The following is a 16,404-nucleotide window of genomic DNA, read 5'->3' as shown; positions in this document are numbered from 1 at the left end:
ACCCCAAGCCTTACCTTGAAAGTATTTAGGGGATCCTGGTGTTTGAGAGCAGCTTTTGTAACACTGCATGTTCATAAAATACCTGTGGAACACGAGGAGTGCTGTTTCCCTCTTTTTTTGTCCTTATGAATGGGGAATGAAGAGCAATTTTTCCATGGCTTTTATTGTGGCATTGAAAGCAACTCAGTTGAACTCTTCACACTGGTGTTGCAGTGTCTGAGGGACACCTGTTCAGGTGGGTTTTAGTCCTCCAAGATGTGAGTGTGACTTGGATGCTGGGGACTTGGGGGACACCCCCTATGGTGCCACACTGCTTTTTACTCCTTTTCCAGGGCTCAAGATGAACATGAGGGACACAGTTCAGCCCCAGAACTGCCTGCTTTGTTATGGCTTCAAACTTGCTGTTAGCTTTTTCTTGCTAATTTTTAACTGATACTTTGGACCCTCACCTCTAGATGTCTTTTTTAGTCCAGGATCATGGGATGGAAAGATTTGAGATGTCCAGAATGCACAAAAGTGGCAAATGTCAGATTATACAGCAGTAAATTTCCTTCTTAAGGGATTTGATGGGACAAAGACAGAAGATTAAAGTAAGACATCAGGTTTCAAGTCTGCCTGGTAGAACTGAGTGAGATGGTATATGGATACATGATATATAATATATAATATATAATATATAATATATAATATATAATATATAATATATAATATATGTATATAATACTTGGAGCTATTTTTGCTCTGCAGCAGCACACTGGAACCTGAATTTTGCACTGTGACTTGGGCTGAGTTGAGGCTCTTTAACATGAAAATAGAATCATGGAATGGTTTGGGATGGAAGGGACTGTGGTGTGGGGTGAGGGATGTGCTCCGTGGGGCCATGGCTCCGTTCCCAGGCTTGGGTTGGTTTGCAGATACATTCCCCAGAATCACCACGTGCATTAGCCAGCACTGAGCTGTTTTGGTGCTGCTCCCTTCCATGTTAATTGGCTAACAATCTGGATAATTTGGAGCATCTGCTCCATTCAGATGATGTGATGTTTCGTTTCTTCTGAAGAGCCCAGTGTGTGTTCTTTCCAAAAAGGGAGATACGGTGTTTATGCAACAGCCAAACATACTAAATGGGCCAAAATGATGCTTTCCCCCTATCAGCTTCCCAATTAGTTCTGCTTTTATCGGTCATTTTATGCTTTTATGTTGTCATTAAGTTATTTACGGTTTCAGGGAACCCAGTGGGAGCTTCATTCCCTTTAATATCAAGGCAGTGCAAACTGCTCTGAGTGTGTAAAAGGGACCATAAAGGGGGAGCAAACCCCTTTGCAGCCCTCTGATGTAGCAGAGCCCCTTGAAGGACTGGGTTAGAGTTATATGAAGGACTGGGTCTGACTGCAGGGCTTCGTTTAGGAGCAGGCAGAGCAGAACAGAGCAGAGCTGCCATGCTGAGCCCACGGGCAGCAGGGCTGGGCTGCAGGAGCTGAGCAGCGTCTGAGCCTCACTGCTCCCCAAGCCTGGAGGCTGCTGTGGTTCCCTCCCTTCCCACAGCCTTCCTCCCTGCGCTCATCCCCGGCAGGAGTTGCTCTTTTCCTGCCCTCTCTTCCCTCCCAGCTTCCCGGTTCCCACAGGAACCGGCCGTGCAGCGGAAACGGGCCCGAGATAGTCACGGCAGGGCTGCAGTGCCTGCTTGACATCACCCCAGCCTCGTCTTTTGGGGCTCAGCCGGGGCTTTGCTTGCCATTCCCACCCAGGGAGGGAATTCCCAGGCTGTGCAGTGGGGCAGCTGCTCTCTGCTTCCCTCACACCCCAGGCTTGGGCTGGGGAACACGTCGGGCGTGTTGGAGGGTGGCGTGGTGCACGTTGTCAGTGGTTGTGGCCGTGTCTGCGAGTTCTCAGGGTGGCTCTGAAGGTTTGGCATGCTGCATTGACTCTTCCTTTTCCTCTGAGAGAGGGTATGAGTCCTAAATACCCCAGATTTGAGACCTTGCTTTTGTTTTATGCATTAATAATGCTGGGGAGGAATTTCTTTACTTGGCTGAAGTGTTGTGTGGAGGCTGAAGCAGAGCTGGGGTGCAGGGGGGGGTCCCAATCCCCTGGTCCTGGCTCACTGAGGAAGGTCTGTGCCCATCCACCACTGTCCTCATCCCCTCCATGGGTTAAAAATCCCTCCAGAGGCCACACAGGTGCAAAGAGCATCCTCCCTTTTTGTCAACTCCCCCTCCTTGAGCCACAGCCACCCCCACAGAGCAGTTGCTGCTGCATTTTTCTGCACATTTGGGCAAATTAATACAACGTTTTCTTTCTGTTCGTTTGTTTGTTTCCGTCTCTCCCCACAGTTCTATCTGCAGGCCAGATTCACGTGGAAAGGAGCCCGGCTGCTCCGTCCCCTGCTCCAGTTCACCCTCATCATGATGGCATTTTACACCGGGCTGTCCCGCGTGTCCGACCACAAGCATCACCCCACCGACGTGCTGGCAGGCTTTGCACAGGGAGCCCTGGTGGCTTACTGCGTGGTGAGTGTGGAAAATTGGGTGGGAGCAGTGCTGGGAAGCTCCTGTGGGAACAGCAGTGCCTTTGCAAGCCAGCAGTTCAGCTCAGGTGATGCCCTGTTACAGCTGGGGATGTGGTGGGAGGCACTGTGCTCCAAAGGCTTGGTCCAGGCAGCTCAGGGCACTGGGAAGGTTTTCAGTTAAGGGAGGGTATTTCCCTCTCCACCAGAAGCTTTGGCTTTTCCAGCTGTTCTTAGTTAGGCTCCTTAGCAAGGACCTAAGCAGAGAGTCTGGGGTGCTGGGGATCATGGCTCTTCCACACACAATCCATCCAAAAACTGGTGTCTGATGAAGGGAGGCTGGCTGATGGCTGATGGATTTTCACAAGGCAAAAAGGCTCGAGAGAAAATGGCCAACAAAAGCTGTGCCCAATTCTCTTCAGCTTCTGGGCTGGTTCTCGTGCCACTTGCTCTCCAGAGAGCAACCTTACTGCACATACCTATAACTTGAAGTGACACGTGAAGATGTTTTAAGTTGGCAGGATGGGGGGCACCAGACCAGGCAGCTGCCTTAGACAGACACAAGGGAGCTGGGAGTTGGTGGTGGTTTATGTGTCTGTGTGAACTCCTGAAAGCAAGATTTTAACAGCTCACCACTTTTTTGTGGGATTTTTGTTTTTGTTTTTTGGGTTTTTTTAACTCTTCTAAAAACAAATCAGACTTGGGAATAAGGAGTTAAGTTCACCAATATTATATTTTGCCGAGAGAGAAAGTAGGTTATTTATGTACTTCCCACTCATTGATAGTATTCCAAAGCCAAAACAAAAATGTCATTGTTGGGAAGCTTTTGTGGAGCATTATTAACTCTGTGAGCAGTAGCTGTTTGGTTTTGTCATTGCCTGGTGCCCATGTCCCACGCAGGGCTGGCAGATCCCGAGGGGGAGGTGGGAGAAGTGTGTGTCCTTATGCTGGGAAGTGGGATAACAGCCATGTGGAAGGGGAGAGGGGAGCAGGCAATGCATCCCTGGATCCCAGAAGGACAATGGCTCTCCGGATGCTCGGGATGGGTGTCCGGATGCTTCCTGGCTGGGACAAGCAGCAGGCCTGGCTGTCCCCTCCCAACCCTCCAGCAGCTGGAAGCTGTGCTGGGAAGGGGAGGCTGTGGCAGGGCTGGGACAGTTTTCCTGTGTCATAGGAAGCAGCTGCCTGGAGTTTCCCAGGCAGGCTCGGGTTTGGAGCCTAGAGCAGCCCGAGCTGTTCTCCCGTCTTTCTGGTGGAAGGGGCACTTGTGTCCAAACTTTGCAGGAATGGCTCAGTAACCTGGAACATCTCAGGCTTCAGCGTAGGACTCAGGGCAGGGTTTGAACCCAGCCCTTTTCCCATTCCATCAGCCTGCAGAGAACCAGCAGCGTGCTGTTCTCCAGAACCTGGCTTTGCTGGTGGAAGTCTTTACCTAGTAGGGTCTGGCCAGCTCCATTTTGGGAGGTGACAGCAAGGGACAAGAGGAAGAGTCATCCCAAAACACCCTGGAGTTTGCACTGAAGGAGCAGCTTAGCAGCTTTTTGCTGAAATTTCTGGCGTGTCCTGAGGGTTATTGCCCAGCTCTCCTGCAGGGGCTGTTTTGAAACAGAGGAAGGGACATGGAGACTCATCATCTGCAACCCTGGATGCTGCCAGCCACCTCTTCCCCCAGCAAAGCCTTCAGGGTCCACTCTGGTGATAATCAAGGGCTGTAAAAACACTACAGTTATCAGGCCAGAATTTTGAGTAGAAACCAGTTGTGGATTTCATCTCAAAAGGCTGCCTGAGCTTAAACCCAGGTTGTGCTGCAGCAGACACGTTTGTCTTTCAGTGCCTGAAATAACAAGCAGAAGACATTCATGTCAAGCACTTCCAGCTGATGAAACATTCAGAGTTGGACCCAGGGTGAAATACAGCAAGGATTTCTCAAATAGAAATAGTTTATATGAGCCTTGTAGGCAGCTTGATGTGTGTTGTGTGGTTTATGTCTCATCTGAGGGAGAGGGAAAAAGGGAGATGTCAGAAGGACGTGCTCCCTGTGCTGCTCTGGTTAGCTCAGAGGAGTTGTTTTAACCTCTCTGTATATGATTAAAAATTGCTTCGATAGGATGAAAAGTAATAGGAATTGCTAAGTGGGAATGTGAGATATTGGCTTAAAATGCTCTCAGTTTTCTCCCATCAAGTTTTCTTTATGGGTGGAGAGCACCTTCTACAGGAAATGGAGCTAATCCAAGTGAAAAACTTAGCACGTTTATTAGTCCTTTTTTGTGTTAAACAGTTCAAGCATTAGGAGGATTTAACACACTTTTAACCCCCAAAGATCACGTTTCATGATTCCTATAAATGTTTATATAACCTCCAGCCATGTTAAAGTGAAATATAGTTTAAAGAGAAATGAAACCTCTTAACCAGTCTCTGAACAAAATCCTGAAAAGCAGCACAGTAAATGCAAAAATACCCAGGATGACACTCTACCATAACTCATTCCTGTCAAAAATAAGGACCAGACTTAAAGCAATCCCCACATGCTTCTTGCACTCAGCAATCTCCTCTCATAAATTGATTTGTCATGGCTATCTTGGTGCAGAAGTTGGACACCTTTTTGATTGAATCCAGCTCTCTGAGGTGAAGAAATGGACTAGATGGCACCAGAAATGCACCAAACCAGACAAATGGGGGGTTTACAGTTATTAGCAACCCAAAAGAAAACCAGTGCCAGAGCAGTTAAATGTGATTTTACACTGGGGTGCTGCAGCAAGGGGCCAGACTCCAGCTTGTGATCCTTGGGAGCATCAGCTGGATCCTGTTCTTTACCCAAATATACAAATGCTGTCACTTGGATTCCCTGTAAACGACTTTATCAGCTCTGTTATACAACCAAGCAGCCAGACACCAGCCCATACATTAAGAAAACAACTGTTTTGTACATCAGCTCCTTCTCTGCTTTTCCACAAAGCAACACCAGCTCAGCTTCCTTCATCCCTGGTTACAATTGTAGGAGTAAATTGCTGCTTACAGCAGCTTTGCTGTCTGTCCAGCTTGAGCCTTATCTGCTGTGCTGATAGGAGCTTGCAAAAGTTATTTCCAAGGACAGCCTGACCTGTTGCACAAGGCTCTGGGTATTTAGAAAATGTGGAGATGCAGGTAGGCTAAACCTTTGCTTTCTCCCTGTGTTACCCAGCCTGGAAGTCATAATCTAATATTATTTCTTTGAGCATCTTGGAATTACTTTTGCCCCTGATTTATCTGGGTGCTTAAATGTTGCATTTGAGTAGCGTGGGAGATAGAACAAATGTACTGATGATTCCTACAGCCATGTGCTGCTCATCCTGGGATTTCAGCTCAGCAAACCCATGGCTTTAGTCTGGATTATTGGGGTTTAAGGATTTCTGAGCTGAGCCATCAAATTTGGGCTGGCAGAGGCAGTGGGTGGCAGGACGGAAGTTTGGGGCTGTGGCACCAGGTGACAAAATGATGAATCCTTGCCACTTCTTGCTCCATCCAGAGGATCTGTGCTGTCTGACTCTTTTCCCTTCTGGCACGGGGCTGAGGTTTGGCAAGGGTGAAAGTGCCCCGGTCCTGGAGGACTGATAAGCTTCGTGCTGCCACTGCCAAAGGAGGATGTGGAAGTTTCCTCCCAGCACTTTTGTTTCTTATTGTGTTGCTACCTTCCGAAATTGCCACACACTGGCTTTTTCACATCCGGGAGAGGGGTTACATCACGGGATATTTAGGAAGAAGGAGTCAGGAATAGCTCCTCCTCTCCTTAGCCTTTGGCTTCCACCAGACCCCAGCTCTGTACTGGTGCCTTGGTGGGGTGTGAGGAGCATGGCTTGCCATCAACTCACTGCTGATAGCTTTTAATGCAGCTTTGACTTGAAAGCTTTTAATTACCTACCCGATGTCTGGCTGAATGAATTGTTTCGCACCAACTCCATCCCTGAAAACACTCAGGATGAGTCAGGCTAGCCCTTTGGAGACCTTTGTTATTTTATTGGAGTGCAGGCCGTGGATCTGTTTCCTGGCTTTTCAACCCGTTCAGCAGAGGTCTGGGTGTTGCAGTCGGTGATTACGCAGTGAGAAATTAAGTTGTCCTCTCATGTTTTTACTGTTTTGTGAGGTCTGAGCTTTTTTCTCTACTGTTGTACAGAAAGGTGGTAGCAGGTGCTTGGGATTTCACAGCTGTTACAGGCAGGCATTCAAAAAGTGCTATTTTTGCAGCTTAAAGATGTGTATATGTTCTGCAAACCAACTTTCTGAACAAAGCATCGCCCACTGTGGCTGAGTTTGCCTTTTCCATTTATTCCTGCAGGTGTTTTACGTCTCAGATCTCTTCAAGCCCAAGACAAAGACTTGCCTGCCTCCACCTCCCATCCGGAAGGAGATCCTTTCACCTGTGGACATCATTGAGAGGAATAATCATCACAACATGGTGTAGAACTACGAGGAATCAGATGGTGTTGTATTTTAAACTTTTTTTTTTTTTTTTGCGAAGAAAAGGTGACTGCTGACAGCAACTACCTGCTGCTCTCAAATCTCATCAGACAGTAGAATGTAGGGAGAGACTTTCTTGCCTGACCAGTAAAGTCTTACTCTGTGGTCTTTTCAACTTGCGACATTTGGATGAAAGGGGTGGTGGTGGTCAACTAAGGCAAAGGCGACAACGAGAAAGGAAAGAAAAAACAAACCCACACAACACAAAAAGCCGAACAAACAAAGAGAGGTGCCGGAGTTCTGGATGTGCAATTGGTTTGAGTGTTCATGTTGTAGTGAACGCCAAATTGTTCCTAGCCCAATGGACACTAAGGGATTTTTGGGAAGCTGGCCATCCTAGATTTTTTTCTGACTACAAAGATTTCCAATGCCTGCGAGAAAAAAACAAAACAACTCACGACTAAATTGTATAGCACTACGTACGAGCAACAGCACTGAGTCAAGATCTGGGATTGGTTTGTAAGAGTTGCTTTTTTTCTCCTTTTGATCCTAGTTTATTTTTGCCTCCTCTCTTCCATACTGTGACTTAATTTAGAAGAAGCTTGCCCAGTCCAAGATCTCCGAAGGGTCTCTGTTCTCTCTGCTCACACTACACGCCTTTAACGAGTGGCCCCGAGACGCGCAGTGAGGCCGGAGAGCTCCTTCCTCCGTGCAGAGAAGCCACGTTTCTTCCTCCCTGCTCGCTCCCTGGCGAGGGCTCATCCCACCCGAGCCCCCCTAAATGAAAAGAGCATCCTCCACTTCCCAGCCATCTCCGTTCCCCCTGAAAAAAAAAACCCAGCAGGTTTTGTGCGCGGGAGCCAGCGGTTTGTGCGCGAGGGGAGCGGCGGCTCTGCCGAAGATTCGTTCGCACTACGACCCCGGGGCTGAGTCCCGGGGAAACTTTTATTCTGCAGTTTTGGGACGGGCTGCTGGGCGGCACGTCCCGGCCTGGGTGTCAGTCGGTCTGTTCATCCTCTCCTCTTCCTCCTCCTCCCTGGGGCACCCCGGGGTGCGCCGTGGCAGTACCAGGTCCTGTGCTCCGCTGGGTCGCTCCGGTGGGAAATCAGCTGTGCCTCTCTCGGGTGTGATGATGAATTTTCTTTCTTTGCCCAGAAGCCACAGGTGCATGGATTGCAGCCCTTCCACGAAGCGCGTTTGCAAAGGGATCCCGCAGAACACGCAGAACGGCCATTTGCACATCCTTCTCACAGAATCCGTCCTATCATTTCAACGTATAGCAAGCTATGATTTTTTTTATATTATAAATATTATATAAATAATGTATAAAACCTTAAAAATTAACTATGTAAAATATTATTTCTGAAACAATTTTAGATATATCCACTATGACTATAAACTGTGTCCTGACCTGTGTTATTTACATTTTGCTGCTTAAAAAAGCATTGAATTAATTTTTTTATAGTCGACTAAAATATTGTAGTTCTGTGGTAGTAATATTTTAATGAAAATAACTACAATTAGAGACATTTGTATAAAAAAAAACATATTAAATTGTCTGTATTTTTGTAATGTTCCATTTTGTAAAGAGAAGAATATTCAAAGACTTTTGTAGAATACAAAACTGAAGTTTGTATCTGCGAAATTATTGCTGTATAAATGTGCTTTTTAAATAAAAGCTCATAACACAACTAATCATCCCAGTGCAAGCTGCATTCTGTCTTTGGGTTGCCCTTCCCTTGCCAGAAAAAGAGGGTCCTTACCCTCGATTGGAGGTGTGATGTGGATGTTGGATGGCATTTTGGGATGTGATGGTACAGGAAGGAAGCTGGATAAAAAGGACCAGATGCTATTTTTGATGGGAGTGATGAGAAGTTCCCACCAGCTCCTGGCTGAGGGCACTTAAGGGTTTGCATTGATCTTTCCTTTTCTATATCCAGTCTTAAAGCAAATCCCGTTTTACTGAAGGCATCCCTTTTCCTTTAACAATCTAACAAGCTTTAAAGAAATATTATTGAAGTAAAATAAAGTCTGAAGAGCCACAGCCCAACTGCTGGTTGTGCTGGACAGCCCCTGCCTAGGAGGGCTCCCAGCTATGCTCTGCACAAACACCTTTCCCATGGAAAGCAGGCACTTGGCAGGTGAACCAAAATCTTGCAGCTTGCTGGGTTGCAAATGTAGGTGGAAGGGGAAAGAAGAAAATACAAAAAATCTCACAACTACATGTGCTCAGAGAGATACATGTTGACACACACGGTTATGAAACAGCGTGGATTTTGTATTATTATTTTTATTTTAAAATTATTATTGTTATTTTCCTCCTCCTACAGAGACAAATGAATTTGTTGGTGGTGACACACGGTCAGAGCCGCGTTTCGACCACTCCTTGAGTGAACCACATCAGCGAGATAACACGGCACAGAAATAATATGCAAGAATGCATGACAGGAAGCAAATACCACATCAAACTGCAGAGAAAGAGCAGGTGGAAATTAAACCGACAGAACTGAGCTAGCACTTGCTATTATTATCCTAATTAGGAGTAGAATTTTATTTGGCGTGGAAAAACTTCGTAAACCCGCACCTGTCCCAAATGCAGAGGGAGTTTTCGTGGTGCCATGTGTGATCTGAGCCCGAGTGTTTGGAGGCTGAGTGTGTTGCAGAGGTGAGACTTCAGCTTCAGGGAAGTGGCTGTGAGGACAGGTTCTTAATCCCAAATTCATGTCTAAAATGCATTGTCTGGGTCTAAGCAAGTCCCATGGGAGAAGGAAACACTGCCCCATCTGCCTATGGAACCCTCCATGTGCAGAGCCAGCCCCAGTGCAGCAAGAACTGGGCTGAGAAAAGTGTTTGCTTGCATCTTAACCCCAGCTACTTCGAAAAAACCAGGAATGCAGATGTCTGGGTGAAAGGGGAGGGCTTGGAGAAGGGTCAGAGGGGAAGCGGCACAGGAGCCGATAAGAGCCCGGGCAGGGCAGCAGGGATGGCGAGTCACAGGATCTCACTCAGGATGTGTGGGTCAGCCTGGAGAGGGAGAAAAGGCCATGGATAAAGCTATGGAAGTCACAGGGTTGAACTCTATAATGTGGGGCTGAGCATCAGCAGAGCCAAGTCGTATTTGTGGCTGAGCTATGGTTGTTTCCTCCTGTGCTTCCTGCCCGCCTCTCCCGTGCTGTCCCATTCCATCCCATCCTGGCAGGGTAAGGGCAGCTTTGCATGACACCTTGGTGGGGCTCACCCGTACTCACTGCCTGGGGATTAAGAGAAGTGGTCATTTCTGGCAACATGGGTGGGAAAAGGCAAAATTCACGGAGACCTCTGGGCTAGCCAAACACAGGATTATTCCGGTGCTACAGGACGAATAAGAACTGATTTTAAGTGAGCATTTCAATGAAATCCCACAGAGAACTGAAAACCAAAAAGCAGAGTTATAGGTACCACAAACCACGAGTAGGGTGACAGGATGCATCTAGTGGCCTTGCTTCCTGAGGGGCAGGAAGGAAGAGAAAATAAATAGGTGAAATGGAAAAAAAACCCAAACCCAAATCTTTATGAGCACTGGGATCCTGAGGCCACCACTTTCTGCAGCATCTGCAGGTGCAGCTGGGCTTGCACCTTTCACCTTGCACTGCTGTGCTGCTTGGTCCTTCCTGCTGGGATGTTGAGCAGCCAGGCCACTTTGGGGTTTGCATGCTGCCACTCTCTGCAGCTCTCCTGAGGAGGCAGACGGGTGCACAAACCCAGATGCACTCATGGGTGCACAAACCCAGATGCACTCATGCAAACAAGACGTGTTGCTGGAGCCCGGGGCTGGGTGCTGGCTGTGGCCTTTAGTGCTGCAGACACTGGGCTCTGCTCATGCTGATGCTAATCAGGGGCTTCGGAGCACCCAGCTGTCTGCCTTTGATGCTGGGGCCTGGCTGGCAGAGCCTCTCTGCACAAGGGGACGTTCTGGTCAAACCTGTCTTTTTTTGCACAGGGACCGGTTGAACACGTTTTCAAAGGCAGGGATTCGTGCATGCACCTGACTGCCATGGGAGCAGGGCTTTTGTTCCAGGGGAGGGGAGGTTTACGCAAGCCCCTGGTCCGGCAGTGTCTCGGTGCACCTAAACAGCTTCACTCAGCAAGAATGCCTTGGCAGCCTGCAGAGGCTGGAGCTGTTGTACTTCTGCTCAATGATTTTCGGATATGAAGTTCTCAATCAAGGGAGGGGGAGGGAGGAGATTCGCCCCACAAGCAGAGACCTGTTTTTCTCATGCTCCTAGCCTGACTTGTTTTGGGTGTCCGAAGGTTTCACCCAGCTCTTTGTAAAGCCGAAACCAACATTCATCCCTGGAGCCAGAGGTTGTGTTGGGCTGAGGTCCTGTTGCACAGGAGGGCTGGTGTCAAGCCCACATCAATGGCTGGGATACAGCACAGCTGTCCTTGGAGCCAGCACCTCACTTCAGCTCCATTTTTTCCCCCCCATCTTTGCCTTGGCAAACACCCTGCCTTCGTCCACCGTTCTCCTCTCAAAAGACAAGCGATTCCTCCCTTGTGTTTACCTATTCCTCTGGACACCAGATCAGAGGTTCAGATTTTTAGGAATGAAGTGAGTCACTTGCCTCCTGGCTTCTGTAAACATGGTCCATACACCTGCCCACAGATAGGAGCCACTGCCCATCTCCTCCAGACTTTCCTACCCGTGTTCCCTGGGTGCCAGGTGATGCTCTGGGCACAGCCCTGACTGCTTGGATTACCCAGCAAAACTGAAGAGAAGTTGTCACCTTCACTGGAGGAAGCAGAAGGTAGAAAACAACCTCCTGTTGACTCAGCGGAGGGGGAAGACACACAAACAAACCCCAAAACCCAACAACTTTCAATTATCACCTTTACACGCCACCCCCACTGGCACCAGCCTGCGCAGGAGTGCCTGCGTTAGCTTGTCTCGAGTTACAATTTCCTCAGGGCACAGACTACACCTATGTGTGTGTTTGGGTAATAATGATCCGACTGGTTGTGATGAATCCCCGCCTCATCCCATCTGTAGCTAGAAGGGAGCGAAGTCACCGGGAGCATCTCCCAGTTTCCTTAGAAAGTCCCGTTCTGCGAGTTCCTGCCCTGCCAGAGCGGCCGAGTGCCACCGCGGCGGCACCTGGCAGGCAGCTCTGCTTTTAATATATAGTGCTGTGGCCTCGTGGAGAGCTTAATTCTTGTCTTGAGCCCTGAAAACAACCCTCTTGGCTTCTTTACTTATTTATTTTCTCCCCCCCAATTTCGCATCAGGTGACTCCCAGAGCCGCGTTTTGGGAGCGCGAGGCTGCCCGGTAATTCAGCGCTGGTGGCAAAGGGCTGAGCATCTGTGGTGTCTGAAGGCATGAACTCTGCAGGGTTTGCTCTGACTACATGCAGAGGGTTCATAACCAGCAGGAACAATGGGCTATTATTTAAGAAAAACACCTTTTAGTGTTTCCACGTGTCAGCAGAAAGTTGAGGAACAGAACCACCAAAACACCAAACTGCTCACACACATCCACGGATGGGATGAATGGGAATTGTGGTGGATTCGGCTCGCTCCTGAAGTCTTTGAAATTATTCAAAATATACCAAAACTTGAAATAAAGTGTGATTTCTCTTTCCCAGCTGAAAAATGAATAAATTGAAACAAAGCCATCTGTTCATTTGTACAGGAACTGGTGTGCAAGGCTGGGCTTTCCCACCACACTTTGACATCTCCATTTCCAGGTGTGTGGTGTGAGTGCGTGTGAGCTGAGGTCAGCCTGAGATATAAATTAAATAAAGAAGCATTTCATTCTTGCTAGGCTGGTCTTTCCCCTGGAGAAACACCATGAATGGAACAGAAAGAATGGTGCTGTTTCAATAAGGAACTCAGGAAGAAAATAAAATGTTAAAAAGATAATAAAATCTAAAAAAGAAACACTCTTTTTATCCAAAGAAGAAAGGGAGCCAGCTCTCCTGTGAGCACGATCCTTTCAAAGGGATCTGCCTTCTACACCAGTGCGTAATTTGCTTATTTTCAAAGAAATTTTAGTGATGTTGAAGGCAAATTAATAACACTGCTCCAGCCTCCCAGGGCTTGTCTGAACAAGAAAAGTTGTTAATGTTTAATATGAGGTAGAATTTTAATCCATTTCATTAAACTGAGTAGATATTCTTAGTTCATTTTTAATCAGGATTAGCTGTGTTTACCTCAAGTCAAGTAAGCACAAGTGTAATGTCAACTGATACAAGCCTTGCTTAAATTAAAGGAAGAATAACTACCAAGGCTTAGGGGAGGGAGAGAAAAGCCTGTTGGAGTTTTTATTTAAAACAAAAAAATGGGGATTTTTTTTTTTCCTTTACAAGGTATTTCTTTCCATGGGAAAACAATAAAACCCAGAAAAAGCCTATGAAAGTTTTGCTTGCAAATGATGAGATGATTGCAGCTGAAAAAACACTGCTTAATTCAGGAGAGGTAATTCTTTTCAGCAGGGCCAGCCTAAGCATCCCCTTGAATGGATCTGGGAGGAGTCTGGACCTGTTGGACATAGCAGTTCCAACTCACCCATTTAAGAGTCACCAACACTGTCCATCTACAAATTAACGATGCTCCAGCCCTCTCTCAGGAATCATCCAGCAGCTCTTAGATTTAACTTTGTAGCCTATGGCCGAAGTACTGCAAGTTCTTCAGGAAGAAATCCAGGCTCAGTGTGAAGGTGCCAGATTAAATGGGATTTACCACATCCCTTGGCCAGCTGTCCCACCAGCTTGTTGGCCTCACTGTTAAAAATATGTTAATACTTCCCTTGGTTTTCTTTAATAACTGCTTCTGTGCTCCCATGCCCCATATTCCTTTCCCTTTATTTATTAAAAAAAAAAAAGGCACAATTTTTTTTATTATTAAATTGTGCTATTTTCCCAGAGCTGAATCCTACGGTTAACTTTTCATGGGGTTTCCTCACAAATAATACTTCTCGCTTTAAAACTTGCTCAGGTTTTTTGCTTCCCTACAAGAAATTCCCTATAAGAAATGCTGCAAGTTAATACAAAGTCAGTGGGGGAGGGACCAGCTGGGGACCAATTTTCCTTTGTAGGAGCAATTAAGTAGGAACACCTTCTGCTTGTAGGTCAGATTTAATCTGATGCTCTTCTAGAGGAGAGATTCCTTATCAGGTCTTAACCCCTCCACCTTCCAGGCCCTGGGAGAATAAAGGCTTGACAGAATTTGCCTTTTCTGTCTTCTTCAGTAGGGCACCTCATCTGCCAGACCTGGGGATACTTCTGAACTCAGGGTACCCCTGAACAGCAAATAACCTTCCCCATGGGTTTTTTTCTGTAGCTGCAGGAAAACAAACCCTTTTAAAAGTGAACATTAATGACTTCCACTGTGTAAGGTGAGCTTCACCAAGCAGCGTTGAGGGTGGGCAGCGTGGGGTGGGATAAATAACTTTGTACTTGGCATAAATTAGGTATGACACTGTTAGGCAGGTGAACTGGGCCACTATGAGTTAGGGTTGGATGTACTTAGCAAAAATCTTTGAGGTTTGGAGGTGAAGCTGCAGGGTTAAGTCATGGAAGGAAGGCTCTATGTGGGTTGACAGGCACCTTAAAGCTCACACAGCACATCTGTTTCTAACCCTCAGCCTTCCAAAGGAACTACAAAAGAACTGGAAGTTACCTCTGTGCTAAATTCTTGCACTGCAGCTGATGTTTCAGCAGAGACAAATGCAGATGTGACCTTGCAGTGAGCACAGAGCAGCACCCTGGGCTGAGGGTGAATAACTCCACAGGCACCAGTGAATGTGGCCTGAACAAAAGGCTGCAGGACACTTTCCATCCACCCCGTGCTGCCAGGCTGGAGGGGTGAGGGGAGGGATGTTAAACACAGGGTTGCATCTTCACTTCTATTTATCATGGACAAGATATTCAAATAACCGTGTGCCTGCTCCCTGCATGAACTGGCATGAAAATAGGAAGACGATTGCCTGGCTGAGCTCTTGGAGGAAGATTTGAATAAGGAAGACAAGTTTACTGCAGGCACTAAGCCATGCGTGTCTTATCTTGCAATGAAGCTCTGCAGAAGCGGCGGGGTTAGGCACCGAGCAGGTGGATTAACTGTTCAGGGAAAAGACATGGAAAGCAGCTTTCTTGCAGAGCAGGTCTCTATACAAATAAGTCCAAGGCAGCGTGGATTAGTGCTTAAACTAATGAACCAGCAGCCAGACCTCACTGGGAGAAGATATTAGCACATAGCGGGACAGCCTTCGACAGGCTGGCACCTCTGCAAGCAGCCAGAGGCTCTGGGAGGGAGCAGCCTGCCTGTAGCCAACCTCCCCAAAATACACATTGTGCTTTAATGGGAACCTAACACAAACATTGCCAGTGCAGGACCTGTAATGAGCTTCCAGCTTGCCTCAGGATGTTTTCTCCCAATTTGGTTGGATTTATGAGCAGCTATTTTTGCCTAAGTGGAGAAATGGGTTAAAAAATGGCATGGGCAGAACTCCACTTATCCCTGCACCCACAGTGGTAGAGGGGTGACCTTTTTTGGGTGGCTCGTGTCCACTCATCAGCTGTTGTGCCTTTTTTTTTTTTTAGGAGGGGAAATATATACATTTTCACAGCTAAAAGCCAGGCAGTCAAGGGGTTTATTGAACAGAAAACGAGCTTAAGAACAAAGAGAGGCAAAATGAAGGTGCCAAGGTGAACAGGAGTGGGTTGAGGTTTGGGGCATGGAGGTGGGTTTGGATGTAAAGCAGTCATCCTGCTCCACCCATGGAAAATCTTTGGTGGGTGGGTTTGAGCTCTCCAGGAAACAGGGGCAGGTGGCAGGAGTCAGAAGGGAAGTGTATCCTCAAGGGACACCCCTGTGACATTTCCCTCCATCTGCATTATCAGCCAAGGTAGGTAGTAGCCTTGTGAGGGGGAAGCAAATCTGCTGGTATTTCTACTTATCAAAAATGCTTGGGGTTTCTCCTCACCATCCCTCATGTTATTAAGGAGGTTTTGAGTTTGGGCTTTTCCCTTGAGAAATTCCAGTATTTCATTGGGTTCTTTCTTTCTTTCCGGATTGAATCAGAAAATGAAAATATTACCTTTATTTTTAAAATTTTTTTAAATTATCTTTTTCCATGGGATGGGACATTCCAAACAATCCCTGCTAGGAAATGTTAAACATTTTTTGTGCAAATATATTTGCCAATCTAGTGCAGCCCCACATAGCTCCAGACACTTACCACAAAAGAAGTGCCCTTGACTCCAACCTCACTTACAACCTCAAAGCAGTTAAGGAACACATTCTTTTCTTGCCTTCTGTGCTTCAATTCGTGGTACGAGCAGGAAAAGGCGATTAATTATTTTAAAGTGTGGTGAGCTCGTGTTCACCGACAGCAGCTGTGCAAGTGCATTTGCTTACCACCATCCTGTGAGACATTGCCTGGAGTGTCACTCCTGAGCTCAGGAAAGTTTGGTCCTCCTGGCATAGCTTC

General features: G+C 47.1%; 1 protein-coding gene across 1 annotated transcript in view; it reads left to right on the top strand.

Moving 5' to 3' along the window:
- PLPP3 (phospholipid phosphatase 3) overlaps nt 1–7,262 on the top strand; it is a 41,819-nt gene extending 34,557 nt beyond the window's left edge. The window contains exons 5-6 of the mRNA XM_062497226.1: nt 2,331–2,507; nt 6,816–7,262. Of these exons, the coding sequence (XP_062353210.1) occupies nt 2,331–2,507; nt 6,816–6,941 (303 nt within the window). The 3' untranslated portion in view covers nt 6,942–7,262. The remainder of the gene's footprint in view (nt 1–2,330; nt 2,508–6,815) is intronic.
- The last annotated feature ends 9,142 nt before the right edge of the window (nt 7,263–16,404 follow it).

This window comes from Cinclus cinclus, chromosome 8 (assembly GCF_963662255.1).
Source record: "Cinclus cinclus chromosome 8, bCinCin1.1, whole genome shotgun sequence".
NCBI lineage: Eukaryota > Metazoa > Chordata > Aves > Passeriformes > Cinclidae > Cinclus > Cinclus cinclus.
The sequence above is the reverse complement of the archived record's forward strand: the minus strand, read 5'-3'. Positions and strand labels throughout refer to the sequence as shown.